Source organism: Physeter macrocephalus, chromosome 12 (assembly GCF_002837175.3).
Source record: "Physeter macrocephalus isolate SW-GA chromosome 12, ASM283717v5, whole genome shotgun sequence".
NCBI classification, from domain to species: Eukaryota; Metazoa; Chordata; class Mammalia; order Artiodactyla; family Physeteridae; genus Physeter; species Physeter macrocephalus.
The window spans coordinates 87,541,349-87,563,361 of record NC_041225.1 but is presented as its reverse complement, the minus strand read 5'-3'; the positions used below and the strand labels follow the sequence as shown (position 1 = coordinate 87,563,361).

The window sequence follows — 22,013 nt, the reverse complement described above, 5'->3', positions numbered from 1 at the left end:
GTTGGAAAGAATATAGTCATTTTGTAATAAGTCTGTTCTCTGGGAAAGGTGGGTAGGGACGTGATCTTCAGAGCCCCCTCCTCACCTGCATCAACCCCAACAGGTTGCAGGCCGGCCTGTGCATAATGGGGTGTTTGGCAGAGAAGACCTCGTTCCCATTCTTCCTCCCAATTAATTTTCTCTAACGAGGCGCTGCTTCTGCCATGTGGGGATCATGTCTCACATCCCAGAAGCCAATGTGATTTGCCACAATAAGTCTGGACCTGCTTGGGCTGACCCAACCTTGCCAAGAGCCACCAAGGTTGTCAACAGGAGTAATCACTGGAACACTAATTAATTAATTAGGTGACTTGGAGATGGAATTTAGGAACTGGTTCCTAGAATGGCTGGCCTGCAGTGATTGGTGTGGGGTTTCCAACCCACTAAACCCAGAGGTTGGAGAAAGAACTTCAATCCCCTCTTCAATTCCTGGGAGAGAGTTTTGGGGGTGTTTTTTAAGATTTTTTTTTTTTTTTGATGTGGACCATTTTTTACGTCTTTAGTGAATTTGTTACAACATTGCTTCTGTTTTATGTTTTGGTTTTTTTGGCCGTGAGGCATGTAGGATCTTAGCTCCCAGACCAGGGATCAAACCCGCACCCACTGCAATGGAAAACGAAGTCTTAACCACTGGCCCGCCAGGGAAGTCCCCCTGGGAGAGAGTTTTGTTCTGCGCTTTTCAAATTAGTATTTCTGCCTATAAAAATGGTGCTAATTTTAAAATTAAAATTGCAAATAATAATAATACCTACCATTTGCTAAACATCTACTAGGCCAGGTAGCATGCCAGGAACTCTGCATGCCTTGTATTACATCTTCCTAATGCCCCTCAAGTCCAAGGTATTACTGTTTATCAAAGGGTGTTGCCTAGACAGTTAGATGTGTGTGTCTCAGGCTCTGGGGTGAGATTTGGCTGGGGAACAGGGAACCTTTGAGGCATCGGGGGGACTGAAGTTCTGGAAGGGTTGAGGTCTCAGTAGGAGGAAGAAAAGCTGTTAAAAAAGGGCAGGAGCAGGCAGGGGAGAACCCTGGACACTGAGGACAAGGGCATTTCGAGGAGGAGGGGGCTCCCTGCAAGTGAGCTGCTGCCCAGAGCACTAGAAGGAATTGACAAGACTTGGCAACTGGGGAGTGTGGCTGGACGAGGCAGTCGAGGAGGCAAAATGGCAGTCAGGTTTCTCTCTTTGTTCAGAAAAATGAACTCAGGGGTGGGAAGCCATTGGAGAACAGCAAAGAAAATTTCACTCATTGGTGTTCTGTGAGATGGGGGGTTGGAGGCCTGGAGAAAAGGCAGTGATGGGGAAGCAATCACACAGCCCAGGGTAGAAAGGCATGGCCTCCAAGGGGTCCTGGGGTCCAGTAAGTACAAGGGCCTGGTTGACTGTGGTGGTAAAATGCAGACCCAGAACATGTCAGTCCTGTGAGGTTCATACCAGTATTATTCCACGTTTACAAATGAGAAAACTGAGGCACGTCAAGGTTAAGGACCTTGCCCAAGGTCCAAAGTTGGTAATAATGGAATAGGCTCTGTACCCACAAAAGGATTCCAGAACCCTCCTCAGCCCACTCCCATCTCACTATAAAATGAGAAGTCCCAAGTCTGAGCCCCAGATGGCTCCTTGCTAATTTATCAATAGGAACATTCCAGTGCCCTCACCCAGCCCTCCTCCTTCATGGGGAGTCCATGTTCAGGTTCACAGGGACCTTCTGAAGCAGGTGTTTGTGGCTTTGCTCTCTAACCCAGAGCTGAGGCAGGAGGCGGGGGTAGGGGGTCTATGGGCCAGCAGTTTGGGTAGGGAGCCTCCTTAGGAACTTGGGTGTGAGGACAGGGGAGCAAGGTCTGGCCTCCCTTCTGAGCCCCGGTCCTGTTGCCGGGAGTGTGGGGTCTGCCCCGGTGGACCCTGTGACCTTCAGATTAAGGCTGTAGGGCATTGGCCAAGGCCAGCTCAGCCAGGCATGGACGGGCCCGTCTGCACCCAGATACTGGGGTGATTTCCCCTTTTTCTTGTAACCTGGAGGGCCATGTCATAGCCCCCTGCTCTCAGGGAGCCTCTGTTCTGGGGGTGCAGACAGAAGCCAAATAACCAAGGAATGTCAGGTGATGGTGCAGCTATGATGGAAAGGAGAGGGCTGTGTTGGAGCTTGCCCAGGGCTGTGCTGGGTCAGGCGGGTTGCAGAGGCCTCCCTGTGGCATGTGGGGCCTGATTTGTGGTGACCTTTCTGGCCCTGCCCTCTCTGGAGATTGGGGCTCTGGGGTCCAGGCCAATGTGGTCATCTCTGTCCTCCCCCAGACATACACACGCGTGCGCGCGCGCGCGCACATGGGCTTGGCTGCCACAGGAGGCTGGACCTGGGGATGGTGAATGTCCCTCCAATTCTGACAGCCGGTGTTCCCCACCTGGGAGCGCTTCCAATCCCATTTAATGAACCTCGTTAAGGTTCAAGAAGCAGTACCTTGGCCAAGTACCCTGCCCATGGCCCTGCCTGTTTCTCTCTCTCTTTGTGCCTCTCTCCCTCGATTCCTCTGGGCTCTCCCCCACCCCATTCCCCTCTCTTTCCCTCTCGATTCCCCCCGGGAGCTCTGGGAGCGGGGGAGGCTGGGGAACTGGGCTGCACATACAAGCCGGTGCCATTGTTCGACAATCTGTTTTTGTCTTCATCTTGTTGGCAGGCGGCAGACACACGCGTGCGCGCGCACACACACACACACACACACACACACACACACACACACACAAACACATGCTGGTGTCTCAACTTCCTCGAGGGAGATGTCCAAGGTCCAGTCCCTGGGCCCATGGGCTTGGCTGCCACAGGAGGCTGGACCTGGGGATGGTGAATGTCCCTCCAATTCTGACAGCCGGTGTTCCCCACCTGGGAGCGCTTCCAATCCCATTTAATGAACCTCGTTAAGGTTCAAGAAGCAGTACCTTGGCCAAGTACCCTGCCCATGGCCCTGCCTGTTTCTCTCTCTCTTTGTGCCTCTCTCCCTCGATTCCTCTGGGCTCTCCCCCACCCCATTCCCCTCTCTTTCCCTCTCGATTCCCCCCGGGAGCTCTGGGAGCGGGGGAGGCTGGGGAACTGGGCTGCACATACAAGCCGGTGCCATTGTTCGACAATCTGTTTTTGTCTTCATCTTGTTGGCAGGCGGCAGGAGAGGAGCAAAAGGTTAATGAGACACTGTGCAGCGGGATTACCGACGGCGAGCGGCGGGCGGGCGAGCCAGCCATGGTGACAGGGAACTAATTAGGAGCAGTTTAACAGGAGGAAAAAGTGAAATCTCCTCTTCACCAACTGTCAATAATTAGCTGATTTGGTGAGGTTGAAATGTGCCCACAGGAAAAGTTGGGGCTTTTCTGTGGATGAGTGAGGCTGTGGGTACGGGGGCCCCTGGGGGCTCCGCCCTGTCCCTAGGTGGGGCTCAGGCCGGGGGCTGCCACACATGCCCCAGGTCTGCCCTCCTCCCGTCTGGCTGGCATCCCCCAGCCTCAACTCTCTGTATGACCTTGGTCTTCACCCTAAAGACCTCAGTTTCCCCTGCCATAAGATAAGGTGTTGTACGTAAGCTTTCTCCTGGTTCCGCCCATGAGGATTCTGGAAGTGAAACCATGAGACCGGCCCCTGGTACTAGAGCAGGGAGAGCCGATGGCGGGCTGTGCGACCTTAAGTCAGCTGCTGACCCTTGGATGCCTCTCCGGCAGCGTGGCTGTGCCACCCTCTCGGGCCAGGTGTGGCTTATGAATGGTGCTGAATGGCAAATGGGCAGAACCTTCCTTGGAACATGCCTTCTAGCCCCTGGACCCTCATTCAGCTCCTCTGTCCTCCCAGCAGCAATAGGGGCTGAGGTGGGGGCACAGGCAAGACGGGGCCGGGCTGCTGCCATAGGGCTGGGGTCTCCTCGAGTGTGTGTGTCTCTCCCCCGGGCACCAGTTTTGCGGGGTCCACGTGAGGCCAAGGAGTCAGGTGCACTGGCAGCGAGGGTTGTTGCCCTGCCGTTGTCTATTGTCGGCTGTTGGTTTGCTGGCCCCTGCCCTTTGGCCTTCCCCGACACCTCAGCAGAGAACCCCCTCCCCACCCTCCCTCTGTCCCTCCAGCTTCTGCCAGACACCTTGACTGGGAGAAAAGGCAGCATCTGAGCCCCCCAGGGCTTGCTGCTCAGAGCCTCCCCTGTCAGCCCTGCTAACCCCCCAGCCCCCTCCCTCTCAGCCCAGCCCCTCCTCACCTCAGCCCCGGAGGGTCCAGAGAACCAGAAACCTAGGCCCTCCTTATGTCCTCACACTAGTCACCCTGGCCCCAGAGGTTGGCTCTTAGAGGTCACACGCATGCTGTAGATGAGGTACCTGCTCAGCCATGCCCCTGCCAGCGCCCCCTTCCAGCTTCCATAGTTACGAAACAAAGAGGCACATCATCCCTGTATGGGGAAAGAATGTGGGTACCCCCAGTGGGATGCTGTAGATGAGGTACCTGCTCAGCCATGGCCCTGCTCACTGCCCTACCCCTGCCAGCGCCCCCTTCCAGCTTCCATAGTTACGAAACAAAGAGGCACATCATCCCTGTATGGGGAAAGAATGTGGGTACCCCCAGTGGGTACCAGAACCTCCACCATCTCTCTCCCCATCACCAGCCCTGAAGAAAATGGTAGTTTTGATGAACCAGCTTGGCTGGGAGCTGTGACCTAGCAGAAGCAAATGTCTCCCCCAGCTTGCCTCCATTTCTCTGAGAAAGCATTTGAACTCCCAACCAAGAACAGGGAAGAGTTGGGAATGAGCTCATGTCCACATTCAAGCTGTTCTAGAAGAGGTCCCTCCTCCAGGAAGTCCTTCCTGATGAGCCCCCCTAGGATCTGTCTCTCCCCACACATGGAGACTCTGGTCACATGCGTTTCCTGCGTCCCATCTCCCTCCCCAGGACAACAGTCCTTTCTCCATCCCTTGACTCGTAGGTTGTCCCTAAGGCTGAGAACTGGCACTATTTACCAACACCTAATACAGAGCGTGGCTCACCTGGGCTCACCTTGACTTCATTGCTTCCTGCTCCTCCCACTCTTCCAGGGCTGAAATGAGGCCAGAAGCAATGTCTAGGGGGTAGTGTGTCCCTCTTGAGTCCACAGAGATTCACCATCTCCCAGAGCACGTGCCTCCTCCCCTCCAATCTCAAATCCTTCTCCTACTTTGCTTGGAGATGCTTGTTTGGGGCTTTTCTCCTTTACTGCTTTAATCAGTCCCTATTGAACTCTGAAGCGGGTTATTTTTGCCATCAGAAATCTGCCGCCTCCCTGCCCGCTGCTTTCTTGGAGTTTGCCCACAGGACCCCCCAGGAGGGACGGATGGGAATGGCAAAGCCGCTTGGAGCCCAGGAACGCCAACGCCACCTGTCACGTTGCCTGTTCCACACACCCCCACCCCAAACCTGCGCGTGCACGCAGGCCCACACACGAGCACGTGCACGAACATGCGCACACATGCCCCGGTGACAGGCCTCAGCAGGGCCACCTCTCAGCCCATCCCTCCCCAGTTCTTTCTGGGACCTTCTAAAACACCTAGCTGAATAGAGGACAGGGAGGGAGGAGGCTTGGTTGTGCAAAGCTTCTGCTGAGAGGATTAAACGCATCAGTATGTGTGAAGTATTTAGAACGTGCCTGGCCCACAGCAAGCGCTCGGCCCTGTGAGCCGTGAGGAGACACAGGCGAGGAAGACCCGGCCTGGCGGTGGGATAGCCACGGGATCCTGCCTTCCTTTAGCAGGTTTTCTAAGCCTCCAAAGGGCCTTCTCATCCATTTCTCGGTATTATCCACATCCCAGCCCCAGGAGTAGAAAAATCTTTCCACCTCACATGTGGGGAAACTGAGACCTTGAGAAGATGGAGGACAGAGAATGATTCTGAGTTTGGTCCACCAGAGGGCACCCAGGAACAGTGCAAAGCTCCAAAATGGGGGGAGGGGGTGGTCCGAGCATTCCGTGGGTGCACATCGCACAGGGGGGATGGAAAAGTATAAGATAAGGATCCCTGAACTTGGGGAGCGCAGTTCAGTTTGATTCAACTTTTACCGAGGGCCGACTATGCACATGGCACAGGGTGACTTGAGCTACCCTGAGTGGCTCACGCTGGGGTGGGGGGTGGGGCCCCTGTATTCACAGCTGGCCTGCAGCTGGGGGTGTAATCGGCCGGGGGCACCAGAGGCAGCAGCAGTGGATTTGGTCTGAGAAGATCAGGGGAAGCTTCCTGGAGGATTAGGCCTCAAAGCCTACACATACAATGTACTGGGCATGAGAGCAGCCAGTGGGTGAGGAAGCTGGAGAAGGTCGCAGAAGACCTTGAGTGTCCAGCCAAGGAGTCTGACATTCACTGGGAAGGCAGTGTAAGCCCAGAGCCAGCACCAGAGGCCTGACCCACCGATCTAGGCTCAGGCCTCAGCTGCTTCCCAGCTCCGGCCTAACACTCCTGTCCTCCAAGGACACTCAGGATAACACTCAGGCCTGGACGTGTGTATCTGAGCAGGACCTGAGGCCCGCCTAGCCCTGGTGACAGAGGGTGGTATGTGGCCGCCCAGTAGGCAAGTTGGTTCCGGACCTGACAGAGGCCTCAGGCACACAGGGTCAGCCAGGTGCCGGCCTGGGCTTTGGACCTGTGTCAATGTCGCCACCACCTGCGGACCCTCAGAGGCCCAGACCCCTGGTCAGGAGCAGGAGGCCGCTTTGAGCCATGTCACAGGGTCATGCTGAACACCCCACCCCCCAGCCCAATGCCTTTGAAAAGGAGGCAGAAAAGCCACCAGAAGAAAGGCAAGTAGGAGGAACTTCTTTGTAGTAGGTAAAAGCCCCTGAAAATGGGGCACAGGCCGGGGATCCAGTTTCCTGTTTATGTCTCGGCACCTTAGCTCCAGGTTCAAATATGTAAACTATCTGCTGGCTGCTGGCTGCAGGTGTGTGTGTGTGCTCTGAGGCTGCAGAGGCAGAGGTGATCCCAAATGCATTCCTGACTCTGGCCCCCCACCCAGGATGAGCCGGGAGACAGAGGCAAATAGCTCAGGGTTAACCCTTCCAGCACCACGAAGGAAGCCCTTCAGGCTGCTCTAGGGGGCTCTGGGGCCAGCTGGGCCTGGGGGTGCTCCAGAGAGGCTCGTGCTTTGTGTTTGCTGCCTCTGACCTTAGATGCAACCGGAAATCTGGGGCTGTCTGCTACAAGGGGCAGCAGGGTCTGAGCTGGGTCTGGAGGCTGGGGTTTGGGGCTCTGATAGGTTTAGGGTTAGGGTCTGAGAGGGGAGGGCATCCGGGTGAAGCTGTCTGGGAGCCAGGGTGCAGGTTCTGCCTGGGAGTCAGGGAGTGCTAGTAGGGCATTACTGCTCATCTCATGGCAAAGCGAGCCATTTCCAACAGGCCCACGTCTTCTTGGCACTCCCAGTTCTGGGGCTGGGGGGGTACCATCAACCAGTGCTGATTGATCACTTCAGCCAGGGCTCTGGCTCCCCATCCCAGACCCTGCCTTCCCTCGAGGTCCCCTGCTGACTGGCCATCAGGCACCTGGGGAGGAGTTCACCAGATGAATGGAGGGACCCACAGGTTGCTGCCGGCCCCCCACTGGCTGCCTGGACTGGGTCACCCCTTCTCCCTGTGGCCACTCCTTGCCCAGCGTTCCTTCTCCTTGTCACCTTCTCCCCAGAGGAGGCCCCCTCAGAGCTCATCTGTGGTCAAGCCCCTGCCCTTGGCCTACTACCCTGGGGCTCTAGTCTTTTCTGGGCTGATGATAGTGACCCCTCCTTGCTGCATCTGCTCCTCTCACTGGGCCTTGGGATCTCCTTCTGTCCACAACCCAACTCTGAGCCAGTGTGGCCACCACACCATTTGTTCTGCTGCTGCCCCAGCACGTGGAGCCGGCTTCTGCTTCTTCCTTTACCCCAAATAGCAGGGGGACCCCAAGGGAACGCACAGCCTGTCCCTACCTCTGGGACCCTGAAGCTGGTTAGTTGCCCTCACTCAGTACTTGAATCTCATTCATCTACCAGCGCAGCCCTGGATGTGATTTCTGTGGAGGGGACTCAGGCCCCCCACACCTCAGAGGGGTGATCTTCATGGGGTAGGCAGCGTGCGGGTCCCTGCCCCAGCTTCCCCCGCTGAGCCCGGTGGTGAGGACCCTCAGTGGTCCCGACATCCGTGAGCCATCGGCTCAACCCCCAGCTATGCTCAGAGAACTAGAGAGGTCTTAACGAATGACCAGTTGAATTGGCCCAGGATGGAAGTGAGAGGCTGAGTGAGGGTTAGGAAATCTGGACTCTAGGGGGTCACCAAATCCCACCAGAATCCCTCTGACAAGACCGAAGCCTCTCAGCCCTCACCGGGGCCACATGGAAACTCTGTTTGCCTGGTGTTGCCATGCTGCCTGTTGTCTGTGGTGCCCTCCGTCACTACCACCGCCCCTTGGGCTGGTCCCCCAAGGCTGCCCTCGTGGGCTTGTTCCCTATACTCGCCCCTCGAATGTGCCTATTCCCCAGGCCTGGCGCCCTCCCCTGCCATCTGCTCTTCTGGGCAACTCCTCCACTCCAGGGCTCTGGCTGTGCTCACATATCCAGGGCTCACTCTTCTCCCCAGGCCCCTGCCCAGAGCTCCTCCCCCAAGACCTGTCCGCCTCACCGGCTTCTCAACCTGGGGGACCCAGGCCTACCACCCTCCCACCCTGACCCACCACCCCCACCCCATATTCCCCTGCCTCTGAGAATGGCGTCACCAGCCACCCAGGCTCCTGAGCTAGAATTAGGAATCATCAACGCACAGTCATCCCCGACACCTCCCTCTCACCCCCACATGGAATCCACATCAACTGCTGTGGATTTCGTCTGAGAAAGGATCCCCAGCACACCCTCCCGTCAGCCCCCACTGGCAGCATCATAGGGCAGGACCTGCCACCTCTCTCTGATTCCCTCAGCTGCCCCCTCACTCACCTCTCTGGTCCATCCTCCATGCTCACCACCAGCAGCAAGACAGGGATCTTGGACCACCACCACCGCCCCCGCCCCCCCCCCCACCGGCTCGGAATCCTTCCGTGACTCCCCATTGTCCTCAGGTAAAATGCTGACACCTTCACGTGGCCTACGGGGACCTGCCTGCCCCAGCCCCACCTCCATTTCCAGCCACATTCCCAGCCTGCCCAGCATTGCCCACACCAAACATGCCATGCTGGCCAGCTTATGCTTTTCTCTTCCCCAGCAGGCTTTTCCTGCCCTCTCTTATCAAAACCTTCTGTTTCTTCCTGGCCTCCCTCCTCTGAGAAGTCTTCCTTCCTTGTTCTTTCATCAATGCACGGCAAGCCCCACCCCCTCCCAGTTTCCATGGCACTTGGTTTGTCTCTCTGGGATCCATCTGCTTTGCCTTTCTGACTCCTTCCCTAGACTTGAAGCTTCTCAAGGGCACGGGCTGCTCTGGTCCATCTCTGTGTGCCCAGCCCTGGTGTATGGAGTTGGCAGCTATGAACATCTGCTGAATTGAGGGCCGATGGAATTGAAATGGGAGGAAAAGGCTTAGATGCCAGCTCTGTCCCTAAACGCCTGCTCCTGAGTTGAGGGCCTCGTCCACTGCCCTCCCCCGCAGCCTTCCCATTGCCTGCGTCTCCCCACCCTGCTTCCCTCCTACCTGCTGCCCTCAGCACAGTGGGGAGCCTGGGTCTGCAACAGCCCCGCTGGGAGGGTGAGGCCTCGGTCTCCACCAGGGCCAGTGCTCTCCAGGGAACGGGCCGAGTAGGCCGTGGCCCTGGCCCGTGGTCCTCCACTGTCGTGGTGAGCAGCCTCTCCGATTTTAATGCGGGCCTCAGTGCTTCAGTGAAAGCCGGCATGGGAAGTTGCTAATAATGGCACTAAAATAAAATATGCTACATCTGTTATGGGTAGCAGAACAAAATTAGCTGCTCACACCTCTGACATCCAAGATGTCTTAACTTAAAATACTCCTTGGCTTACTTTACATCATTTACTGATTATATTTAAAAGAAATACAATTTTGCAATTACTGTTCTTTCCAGCGTGATATCTATGCATCATTTTCCTTTTATGTTTATATATTTCTCCTTCATTAGTGCAGTCTGAAGGGTGATTAGGATTCTTCAAACATTTTACAGAGGTTAAACGTTGATTAAGATTTAATTATTACTGTAAATAGCTTGGAATGACATATGGTGCAAAAGCCTGACATATGTGCATTTGAATAAATGAAGTGCTATTTCCCAGGATGCCTCAGTAGCTGTTTAACAGCTTTCCCGAAGGGTTATGTTACACCTCATGGTAAGATTGCTGGGATGTTATATTTTGTTGGTTTTTGCAGCTGAAAGCTAAGAACAGTTTTCCAGTTTTTTAAAAACATTGAATATTTTAAATACCTAAATTGTTTTGCACAAATTTTTGCTAATTTGTCTAACTAGGTTAAACATTTTCAAAAGCATTTAGATTTTTAAGCGTGGGCGCTGTGCATTGTGTCAGTGGCAGCATGGGGACGAGGAGAGCCGGTGGGGTGGAGGGGACTCGGAGGCCGGCAGGGGTACGGAGGGAGGAGGTGGTTTGAGGAGAGGGGGTGGGGAAGAGGCCTGGTCCCTGAGCCACGCTCTTGTCTCTTTGGCCCTCTCAAGTGGCCTGGGTATCGGGGTACCAGGGACTACAGGAAGAGGGTCCCCCTTCTCCAGGAACTTCACCGGGCCCACCAGCTGTAGTCCACACTGAATCCCCTCTTGTCTGGTCTCGGACGTGACTGAGTTCTCTAAAAGCCCGTCCAGTCTATGGCACCTCCTGCCTACTTCCCAGGGTTGCCACGTCTTGATGTATAGCAGGTACCTGGGACCAAGCTCAGCGAGCTGAGTTTCAAAGGCCCGGTGCTCCCTTGACTCAGTCCAGGGCAGGTGTCAGGCTGGGGCCCCCCACAGAGGGAGCGCCTCCCTCCCGGCTCCCTCAGGTTTGGGGGCTCAGGTGTCCCCACCAGATCAGTCCCTGGAGCTGCAGATCAACACCTGGGCGGCTCTGGAGCCTCCAGGGGGACCCCAACCTCCCAGTACCCTCTGCCTCTCTTCTTTCCGCTCACTGATTCAACACTTATGAACACCTACCGTCTCCCGACACTGGGCCTTGAGGATGCAGGATGAACAAGATCACACACTCGCTGCCTCATGGAGCTTGTGATCTAACGTGGAGAAGGGGGAGATGAGAGATCGGGCAGCCTTGAACCACATGCTACAACGGCTATACAAAGTGCAGGGGAGAGTGGGGCTGGAGACGTGGCCCTACCCAGCCTGGATGAGGGGAGATGTCTAAAGCTGAGGGAATCGGGATTGGGGAGGAGTGGAACTGGCAGAGGGCAGCTCAGGCGAAGACTCGGGGTGGGAAAAACCCAGTGTATCTGAGGCACCGTGATAAGTGGGTGTGCCGTGTGTCTCCAGTCCAAGGGACTGGGTGGTGAGGGGGAGGCAGGGGCTGGATCTTGAGGGATCCAGGGATCCCACTGGGTCCCTGAGGGCAGTGGGGCCAATGAGCCATTTCATAACAAAGAGAGGCATGGCCAGACTTGCAGCTGAGAAGGCTCCTGCTGGCTGTGATGGGGGAGGGACTGGAGTGGGTGAGACCTGAGGGGAGGGAAGGAGAGTGGAGGTCAGGAGGCCCCAGGGTCTCTGGCCAGAGCACCACTGGGTGGCGGTGTGGTTAGCAGGGTGGGGGAGGAGGAGCTGAGGAATTCCGTTCTGCTCTGGATGGGTTGAGTTTAAGTACCTGTGGGGCTATGTGCAGGGAAGAGGAACCCTGAGACCCTGAGAAGTGTCCAGTGGGTGTCGCACAAAGGGAGCTGGCAGGAACCTTGGAGAGGAGGATTGTTGTGGAGCGTGGTAGGAACAGAGGCCGGATTTGCTGTGGGTTGGAGAGTCATTGGGAGGTGAGGAGATGGTGCTGGCCAGTGTGGACGACGCCTTGAAGAAATGTGGCTGTTGGAGGGGAGAGAGACCCGGTGGTAGCTGGGGCGTGACATGGGATTAAGGGGAGGTTTTATGGGACGGGAGGTTCTCTGCTGATGAGCAGGAGTCAGTGGGCTGAAAAGATGGGAAGGAGGGAGGGCAGTCCAGCAGTGGTCTCCAGAGTGGGGTCTTCGGGGGGAAGGATAGCCGCAGCGGGGCAGCTGGAGGGCAGGTCCAGAGCAGAGTGTGGACACAGGTAGGTCGTGGGTTTGAGGAGAAGCTGAGCGGCGTCTTCTGATGCCTTCTGTTTTCATTTCGAAGTAGGAAGATGAGTGCGGAGCTGAGGGTGGGGATGGCTGAGGAGAGCAGAGGAGGTTTAAGGTGGCCTCTGCGGAGAATGGGAGAGAGAGTTGACCGGCCATGTGGCCCAGGGCTGGGGATTGTCTGGCCTCTGTGAGGGTCCAGCCAAAGTCAGGGGCAGTGAATGTTGAGTGGTCTCCGCTAGGTGGTCAGGTTTAAGTGGAGAGAAGGTAGATGCATAATTGGGTTCCTCCAAAGCAGGGCTTCTGCCAGTCAGGCCAGAAGGGCCTTGCAGCTCGGAGAGGCTGAAGTGGTTGGCCCTTCGCGTCCGGGTTGAAGGGGGAGGATGTGAAGACTGAGCCCTAGGGAGTCTGGGGCTGGGGTCTTGGTGGTCCGAAAACGGATAGGGAGAGTGAATGGGGTGCTGGAAGGACAGGGTATGGTGGGGTCCAAGAGGGCGGGGTTTGGATTTAAGGAGTCCGGATGGAGCAGCCCTGGGGGTGACCAGGCCCAGGGTGCGTCCTGGGAGTGGTCTATGCAACATCGGGGACAAGGTCCTTGGAGATGAGGGAGACAGAGAACTCAGAGGGTAGGACGTTCCCCCACATGGACGTGCTGGCCGAGGAAGAGGCATGACCTGGGCTGGAAGGGGTATCGTGAGCCCCCGGGCCGAAGAGCAGTAAAGAAGGAAGATGTAACGTTAGGCAGCGCACGTGGGCCCTGGCTGGGGTGCCGGGGGCAGGGGGGAGAAGTGTGGGCACCAGGTGGTCCTAACGGCTACTCCCAGCTCCCCACTCATCCCTTCCCTCCCATCCCCCTCACCTTTCCTCTCTCTGTTCTCACTCTCTTCTCAGATCGAAACGACCCAGTTAGAGCCTGAGATTGCCCGGGCCACGAGCAGCCGGACAGTGGTGTACAACAAGGGGCTGTGAGCGGTGGCCGGCCGGCCTGGGGAATGGAGCGTTGTCCAGGCCGGGAGTTGGGGGCAGGGAAGGAGTCCCGTGGGCTGCACCTGCAGGGAGAGGCCAGCTGACCCCCCCAGTCCTGGGCTACCTGCGGGAGCCCTCCCCCCACAGTGGTAGGGAGACTAATCTATTCACACTTTAACATAAGGGACAGGAATTCTGACACATTTACTATGAAAAATAATCAAGTGCATTTCTGGGCCTTACGTGGGGTTGTCAAAACTCTACTTAGCACAATTATGTGTGAAGCTGAAAAATTGTAGTGCCCACGGGGTAGGATTAGGATCCTTTTATACTTTGGTTTCTTTTTTCTTTTTCTTTTTTATCAGAATCAAGCCTGGGTTGCAGCTGCCCGGATGCAGCAGGTGGTAGGAGGAGTAGGCCTGGTGGCCTTGGTGGCCTGGCTGGTAGATTTAAGATATGACTGTGGCCAGGCCCGATAGCTCCCTGGGCTGGGCTGGGCTGCACTGGGCTGGACTAGGGAGGGGAGGGGAGGCAGTCTACACTTCACAGGATGAACCACCTGTGACTGAGTTCCTCAGGAGGTGGCCCAGGAAGTCAAGGGTCACTGGAGGCCTCTAGAAGATTCCTTGGGCAGCTGGCTCTGAGTGTGCCCAGCCTTCATGCCACACCTGCAGAACCAGTTCCTCTGCATGAAGCCCAGTGACACACTGAGGCTGGAGTCACCCTCCACGGAGCCCTGATCCATTTGAGACCCCGAGATGACCCCAGCTCCAGGCAGGAAGTCCTAAGAAAGAACGATGCTTGGCGGGGACCATGGCCTGCCCTTCTGCGGAAAGATCTTCCTTCCAGGTACAGGCTGGAATCTGGGCGTTGGGACTGAGGGTAGGGCTGGAGCCAGGCTGACTGCTGTCCTTTCCAGCCACCAGACCATCTGCCCCGGCCCACCATTTCCTGAGCAGGAGGGTCTCGTGCCTGAGAGTGCAAAGCCCAGATCTCTAGAAATCTACCTGAGAGCATCAACCCAGGAACAGCAGGCCCCAGCTCTGGCACTAATGGGCTGTGTGACCTTGGACGTGTCCACTACCTTCGCTGAGTCTCCACTCCCTGTCCGGAACCAGAGGACTGGATTGAGGGGTTCCCACCTGCTCTTCCAGCTAGACTTTGTCTTTGCCTGTCCTGCTCAGATGCTGGGCATCCCAGGCATATCCCCGGCGTGGACACTGGACTGGGAATGGGGCAGGCTCCCTTGGAAATGGCCAGCTGTTGGCCTCAGAACCTGGACCTTGCCCTTCTGTATGTGAACACACATTCTTGGAGCACTTGACCTTTGCCAAACAAACACTTTACAGGTCTGAGGGAAGAGGCAGCGTGCATGCCTGGGCCTGAGTGTAGGCCCACATGCTCATGTCGCTGCCTCTCACCCTGCATGGGCCTCCGAGGCCCCTTGCTGCTGGCTCTCATTTGCAGGCCAGGAAAGGGGAGAGTGCTACAGGAGTTTGCAGAGGAAGCAGGGCCTGAGGTGGGGGTGAACAAGATAAGCCCCCTGACCCCCATCTGAAAGGCCCAAACAAAGAGGAAGCTTGGGCCTCCATGCATCCGTCACCTGACCCCAGCTTGAATGGAGCCCTTGATATGCAGCCAAAGGGCCTCTGCTTCCCTGGCGACTTCATCTGGGGAGAGACCTGGCTGGAGATGAACACATGCACTTGCAGGAAAAGGCTATTGCAGGACGGCAAGGGCGTGGCCATGGGTGGCTCTTGCCAGCTTTAGGGCAGGGTAGTTGTGAGGTGCATTGATACCACGCACTCCTCAGAAGCCCCTGCTGCCCTCACCGCCCAGGCAGGCCCTGGTGCCCCCAGCTAGCTCTGCAGGATGCTGCCCTGAGGGCTCCCCACTCTCCTAAGGAGCAGCCCACTCACTGCCCATCAGGAAAAGGAGACGGCAGGGACAGGCATGGAGGACACAAGAGCAGAGCGGGTACCACGGCGTTGGAGGGGCGGGTCGTTTTTAGCCAATCCTGCCATAATGTGAATGTGCCAATGACTGGGGGCTGGGCATGTCTGGGTCCTCTTTTGAAAAGCTCACTTCAAGCTCACCTTGCCCCACCTCTCATAGGGTCTTGTTCTTTTGCCCTTTATACCTTGGGACCAAAACTGCCCACCCCAGCTCTACTCCCACCCCGTCCAGGGGCCTGGCAGAGATGGGGTCTTTCCAACTCTGCCTCTGTGCTGGTTGCCCCTGACCAGCCCCACCCCTGCCCGAGCCTTGGGAGCCCTGTGGCCTCGGCATCTCATAACCTACTTACTTTGTCTCCTGGATGCTTTGCGGTCATGCTCCCAATGCAATTTCACGTGAGCTAAGGGGGTTTCTCCTGGGGAGTGGGAGGGGTGGGTGGCAAAGGATCCTTGTAGCTCAGGGTAATTGTGACAGAGGTTCAGGCGACCATGCTGCTAAGTCCTGGTCTGGCTGCAAAAAATACCATGAGGGGAAGCTTTTGGCCACCATCCGTCCTCTACTCTGCTGAGGAGAGAGGAAGGGAGGCCTCGTGGGCAGATTGGTTCATAACTAGGGGTGGTGGGAAGGCTGAGCCGGGATCCACTGAGGGCTGGGCCTGGCCCAGAAGACAGGGCACACCTGCAACTGGCTCTCTCTCTAGCCCTGGTGTACCCTCCTCTGGTTACTTCAAACATTCCCTCAGGCTTGGGGATGCCCTTCTCCTATTCCAGGCAGCAATCTGAGAGTACAGGAGCTAAAAGCCCAAGATGTCAAGATAACCAACAGACCCGTTTTCCAGTTCCTGACTGTGAGCCAGCTGGTCTCCTGTCCTGGGCCTCTAGCCTGGGAGCAGGGTGACGTCCTGAGAGGACAAGGGCAGTGGACGGAAGCAAGGTGGTTTTCTAGCCCTGGGCCAGTGTGAGTGAGACACCAGCACACATGCCTCGGCCACTCCCAGGGGACTTTGCAGTGTCTTTTTAACCTTCTCAGAAAATTTCTCAATCTCTGTGGTTTATGTAGTACTAATGAGCTGTGGGCAATAAATGATGGATTTAAAGCATCAGGGGTTGGCTTTGTGAATTGTGGGTGGGAGAGGTAGGGGTGGGGAAACAGTGGGAACAAGCCAAGAGCTGACTGAGGATTTTGTGAGAAGGCCCCTGAGGAAGGTGCAGACCCAGGCTCCAGGAGGGGTCAGGCGTGCTGGGAGGCCCAAAGGGAAAGACAGACAAAAGGACGGAGAGGCATGTGAGGGCAGGAAGCGGGACAAAGCGGGTGAGCTGAAACTCTGCAGAAAGACCCTTTACAGAGTGGTGGCTGAGTGGAGGGCTCACTAAGGGCCCCACTGCAAGGAACTGCGTAGGAGAGGGATTTGGGTAGATTCTTGGCTACTGATATCCAGGGGACTGGGGGGAGGCATGGGAGGGGCATTCTGGGCTGCCTGGGGGCCCAGAGGGACTTCATAGGGAGAAGAGGTCTGAGCCCAGTGGAAAGGTACCTGATATTGGCAGTGGTGCATATGGCACCATCCCTGGGAACTCTGCCCCTTCCTAACTCCTCCACAGTCCCTCAGGGCCAGGCCTCAGCCATCTCCTGACAGCTCTGGCTCCTCCAATTCCAGGCAGCTCCCAGAGTTCCTGAGGGAGTGAGGCCTGGCCTCTTCTATGGGACCTCCAAGCATCTTCCAAGCCTGCAGGGAGAAGCTGATGGCCTCCTCTGCCAGGAGGACCATGTAGTGGAGGTGGGGCTCATGGCTGGGGTAGGGCAGACCCGGGTTCCAGCCCCAGTTTGGCCCCAGCCCGACTGTGACTTCTAGCCAGTCACCTCCTTTATTCACCCATTCATTCAGTCAGATGTTTATAGAACATCTCCAGCAGAGCCTTGGTGTCCTTAGCTATAAAACGTGAAGAACAGCATCACTCGCTGGACTGGTGTAAGGATGGAAGAGACCAGGTAAGGAACGCACCCAGCCGCTTCTCCCACACCTCCCAGGTGTCGGGGGGGGGCTGCTGCCTCCCTTTGCCCGGGCGCTGGGCCTCCCTAGGAGGGCGGGAGGAGGGAAAGGGGTGGGGGGGAGGGGTCTGTTCTCAAAGTGATACTTTTAGGTCAGGGGGCTTCTGGTCTCTGGGGAATTTCTTTGCTAAGAGCCTCACTGGCCACAGCCCCCATCCGGATGGAAATCCTTGACTCTCAGAAAAGACACAAATCCCTCCTGGGATCTGTTTGTTGTTTTTAGCTAGTTTGGGGGCTCAGCTTCTGCCTAGCCCGGAGATCATTAACACTCCAGGAATGTGGCTTCCCCTGGCCCTATCCCCATCCGCTGGCCCCTAGGGCCTCCCCGCTCCCACCCAGGCCATGGTTAGAAGGAGAGTCAGAATGCTAGCGGATGAGGGCAGTGATGAGTGACCCTTTCCCAAGGCCCTGGGGAGCCGACTTCCCCTGTCCTCCAGAACTGCTGCTGCCCCTGCTATCTCACCCATTCCGCTGCCATTGTTTAGCCCCCCAAACAGGAAAGTCTCAGCCATTCCCTGAAAGGTCTAACCCCCACATGCTTCCCTGCAAGTACCAGGTGTCTCTCTCAGGCATTGGCCCAGAAGTGTTTGTTCTCCGTGTCCCATTCCGAGGTAGGTGCCGGCAGCCTGTCCAGGTCAGAGCCTGGCTCCTTTCCGACAAGGACACCTCCTCAGCCAGAGCAAGAATCTGGAGACCTACCTCACCCGAGTCCCCTGGGCCTTTCAGAAGGGTAGAGAGAAGGAAGGAGAGAACAAAATGGGGAAAGAGAAGGTGTACAAATGGGCAGACAGACAGAGACACCAGATGTCCCCCTGGAAGACCCCATGCAAATCCGGCGGGTAAATGCGGGAAGGGGGCTGCCATCAGTCCCCAGCCACCTGAGCTGGTTCTCCTCCCCTTCGCATGTGAGCATAGCAGAGGGAGGGACAGTACAGCAGGGCCCTCGCTCTCCAGAAGTGAGCTGCAGGAAGACACCGGAGACATAAGTGAGCCAGGGGCTGCAGCGCCAAGGGGGCTGGGAGCCACTGGAGGCTTTAAGTGGAGAAGTAGATTCATCTGTCAACGGAGTGGAGTATAGCAGGAAAAGGCAAGACTGCTGGGAAGACTAGGGAAGAGGCCATTGTGGCAGTCAAGGTGAGGGAAGATGGGGCCTGGACCAGGTGGTGGGATGGGGATGGAGAGAAGTGAAGAGATTCAGAAGTGCTTAGCTCTTGCCGATTGATTGTGGAAAGGATGGCAGAGAAAAGTCAAAGATGGCCCCAGGTTCTTGGCTTGGGCAGCTGAGGACATAGGTGGTGGTGCCATTTCTCAGAGCTTAGGAACAGAGAAGGAAGAACAACATCTGCAGAGAAGACGGTACATTCTGTTCTGCAGGTTATTAGAGGTTCCTGTGAGATAACCAAGTCAAGATGTCGGGAGACAATTGAGTGTGCTTGTCTGCAGTTCAGGAGGCAGGGTGGGACTGGATGTGTAGATGGGCATGTTATCCATTTATTGAGAGTACCTGGAGCTAAAGGAACAGAGGCAACTACCTCTGTGACTCAGGTGGAGTACGTGGTGGGGGAGAAGAGGAAGACTGGTTTGGAACCTCAAGGAGTCCCCATCTGTGAGGCCTGCTGAGACGCTCAGCTACAGGAAAGGTGTTGTGGGCTGAATTATATCCCCCCAGTATGTTGAAGTCCCAACCCCCAGTATCTCGGAATGTGACTCTCTTTGGAGGTACGATCTTTAAAGAGGTAATTAAGTTAAAATGAGATCAATTAGGAGGGGCCCTAATCCTACCAATATGACTGGTGTCCTTATAAGAAGGGGAAATTTGGACATAGACAGGCATAGAGGGAGAACACCACGTGAACATGAAGACGGCCACCTGCAAGCCAAGGAGAGAAACCTCAGAAGAAAACAACCCTGCTGGCACTTTGATCTCGGACTTCTAGCCCCTAGAACTGTGAGAAAATAAATTTCTGTTGTTTAAGCCATCCAGCCTGCGGTGCTTGTCATGGCAGCCGTAGCAGATTAATACAAGAGGTAAGAGGAAGATAAGTAGAGTGTGGTATCCCAGAGGACAAGAGATGAGAATGCTTCAAGTAGGAGAGGTTGTCCACTTATATTAAATATGGTGGTGAGGGTTGAAGGAAGATGAAGACCAGGGTGTCTCTCTTGGAAGGACCTGAAGAGAATGGTCTCAGTGGAGTGTGGTCGGGGCAAAAGCCAGATCTCCATGGGCTGAGAAGTTAGCACGACTCCCACCGACTGCCAACGCAGAGAATTCTTTAAAGAGATTTGGTTGTGAGTTGGGCAGAGAGGCATGACGATGGCTGCAGCATCACATGGGGCCAAGGGAGGGCTTCAGAAGGGTGACTCTCGGGCAGCTCAAAACTCTAAAGGGTGAGAGTGAAAGAGACTGTAAGGGCAGGAAAGAGGAAGAACCACCCAGAAGTGAGGTCCCCGGGGGCGGGGGGCAGGGAGGATCTTGGCTGATATCAGGAGGCAAGTGGAGAGAATGAGTTGGATGCAGGCAGTGTGGGTCCGAGGGTGGGAAGCAGGGTGGGGGGCAGGCTAGCTTCCCTGGCCCCTCCAGATCCACTCTGCTACCTTCTCCCCCACTCTCCGTCCCAGGAGGCTGACTCATAGCACTCGCTGTCTGGCTCCCGCCATCGGGAGTCAATGGCAGGAAACTGGAGGATTGGAGGAGAGTGAGACTGGGGGCTTTATTCCCCCTAGAATCCCCTGCAGGCTGTGGGCCTCTTGCTCCTAAAGTCTACAGCTCCTGTTTGGGGCCCTCTCCGTCCAGCTGTCCTCTGCTGTCCTCTGTCTGGCACCTGCTCCTGCCCTTGGCCCCTTCAGGCCTACGGGCCACATGGATTCCCAACGGTTGCTAGTCTTGGGGTCCTGCAACATCTCTTGTCGGTTTCCCAAAATTTGTTGATTGCCTTTTATTCAACTCTTCTCAAAGCGCTTCCATTTGACGAGACCATCTCTTTCTACCGGGCCCCCGACTGATATGAAGGTGTTCCCTTCTAGTGCTTCTAGATGGAAGTAAGTTCCTCTGCTGAGGGTAAGGGGGAAAATGAGGTTTGGGGGAGAACCTTGGGGAGAGGTTTGAGACATTCCTGTGGAGAATGGGAGCGGACTTATTAATAAGGGTGAGGCCTCCGCTGAAGGGTGCCATGCAGCCCGCTTGCCTGATGTCCTCACGGACTCAGCTGCAAGGGCAGATGGGGAAAGGGGTTCAAGCAAGTCTGTGATTTCAGGCAGGTGCACCTAAGGAACGGCGGGACAAGGGGCTGTCATAGAGAAAATAGAGGGGCCCATGAGGCCAGAGCACGGTTGTAGAGGAAAACCGTGTGAGTGAGAGGAAAGAACGTGTGGTCTGAGAGGAGAGGACATCTCAACGTGCGATTGGAAAGAAGGCGCAATCCTGGGCTCTGATATACCCTGAGAGTGGGTGGTGATGAGAAAGGAAGGGGGTGAGAGGCTGGGGTGCCGGGTGGGTTGTCCATGGAGACCCTCAGGTCTTGGGGAGACAGGAGGACCAGGAGCCGGTAAGGCACAGTCTTTGATAAATGAGGGGGCTGACCGGGACCTGCAACCACACACCCACACATGCCCACACGGTCACACTCACATACGCACGCCCACAGCCCTCCCAGACGCTCCCAGACACCCTCGCACGCACTCACCCTCACACACGCCCCAGACAGCAGATGGGGCGCTTGGGTAATTGGTTAAACCTGTTCCCGATGTCTGGCTCCGCACTGGCAGTGCCTGTCTGACAGGAAAGCTGGCTGGGCCTGCACCGCTCAGCCTGCTGGGCCCCCCTGCCCCTCCCCCTGGGTGGCTGCCCCAGAGCAGGGGCTCCAGAGAGGCCTGTGGGCCCGGCCCGGCTCCCTCCTGGGCAGAACCCAGTTCACGAGGCGAGGGTTCGACAAAGCTGCACGGGAAGCTATCCCAGCACCAGTGAGGAGGAGCTGATGTAAACCAAGTGTCAAGATGCTGAGAGCAAGGGCCATGGCTGCAGAGTGCCCACAGGAACCAAGCCCAGAAAGTCCCATGGTCAAGGGGACATGAAAAGATCATTCCCTGAAAGGAAGGCACGCAGCTTAGGCCACCAGAGCTGAGGATAGCTCCCTGTGTTCCCTCCACTTCAGCCACACGCAACGTGGGGTTCTCGAGGTGCTCGTCAACAATAGGTCCGCCGGTGGGGCTCTGCTGGGCCCAGGCCAGCCCCACCAAGGGGCTATGACCGAGCCAGCTCGCTCAGGGGAGGCCTACTGAGCGGTGCTGTCCACCCATCCTCGTCCTCACCTCTGCAGGGCCCTGATCTCCGGGGGGGGGGCGGGGGGGGAGGAGGAACGGTCGGGGGAAGGAAGGGAGCATCATTCCTCGGCTGCTTCTCCCCTTCCCAGCTGCATCTGTGTCTCTTCGAGAGAGACTTTGGTTTGTTCCCTGGAGAGGGCCCAAAAACTCCCAAATTAGCAAACCTGGCAAGCCCACAGCTCAGAAAATAGTTCATCCTGATTCCATGTTTTTCAGGCTCACAGAAGCCTTTATTAATGAAGTCACAACACCAATATTTACCGTCTGCGGGGAGAGGCACAACATGAGGGCACGGATGGAAGTGCGGCGGGGACTCCCGCCCCACCCCTTGCGGGCCTGGCCTAGGAAGACTGGCAGGTTTCTCTGGGTCTTTTCCAGCCCTTTATCTGGATGACAGGGGTGCTCTGCTGTGATCTTCCTGCACTCCCTCCCCCACCAAGTGAGAGAGAGGAACAATTTACCCATTCCTCCGCCCCCCGGGACGGTGCCAAAAAGATGCCTCCTCTT

At 56.4% G+C, this 22,013-nt stretch overlaps 1 protein-coding gene across 3 annotated transcripts in view; it reads left to right on the top strand.

Annotated features, from left to right (window-relative positions):
- Nucleotides 1–16,210, top strand: part of SFXN5 (sideroflexin 5) — a 117,338-nt gene extending 101,128 nt beyond the window's left edge. Inside the window, exons 14-17 of one of the 3 annotated variants that reach the window (XM_055089247.1) lie at nucleotides 3,187–3,207; nucleotides 13,107–13,330; nucleotides 13,547–14,030; nucleotides 14,101–16,210. In XM_055089247.1, coding sequence (XP_054945222.1) covers nucleotides 3,187–3,207; nucleotides 13,107–13,184 — 99 coding nt within the window. In that variant the 3' untranslated portion in view covers nucleotides 13,185–13,330; nucleotides 13,547–14,030; nucleotides 14,101–16,210. Of the gene's footprint in view, nucleotides 1–3,186; nucleotides 3,208–13,106; nucleotides 14,031–14,100 lie in introns of all 3 variants that reach the window. The other 2 variants (XM_055089246.1, XM_028496904.2) reach the window with 2 other exon arrangements.
- Nucleotides 16,211–22,013: the final 5,803 nt, after the last annotated feature.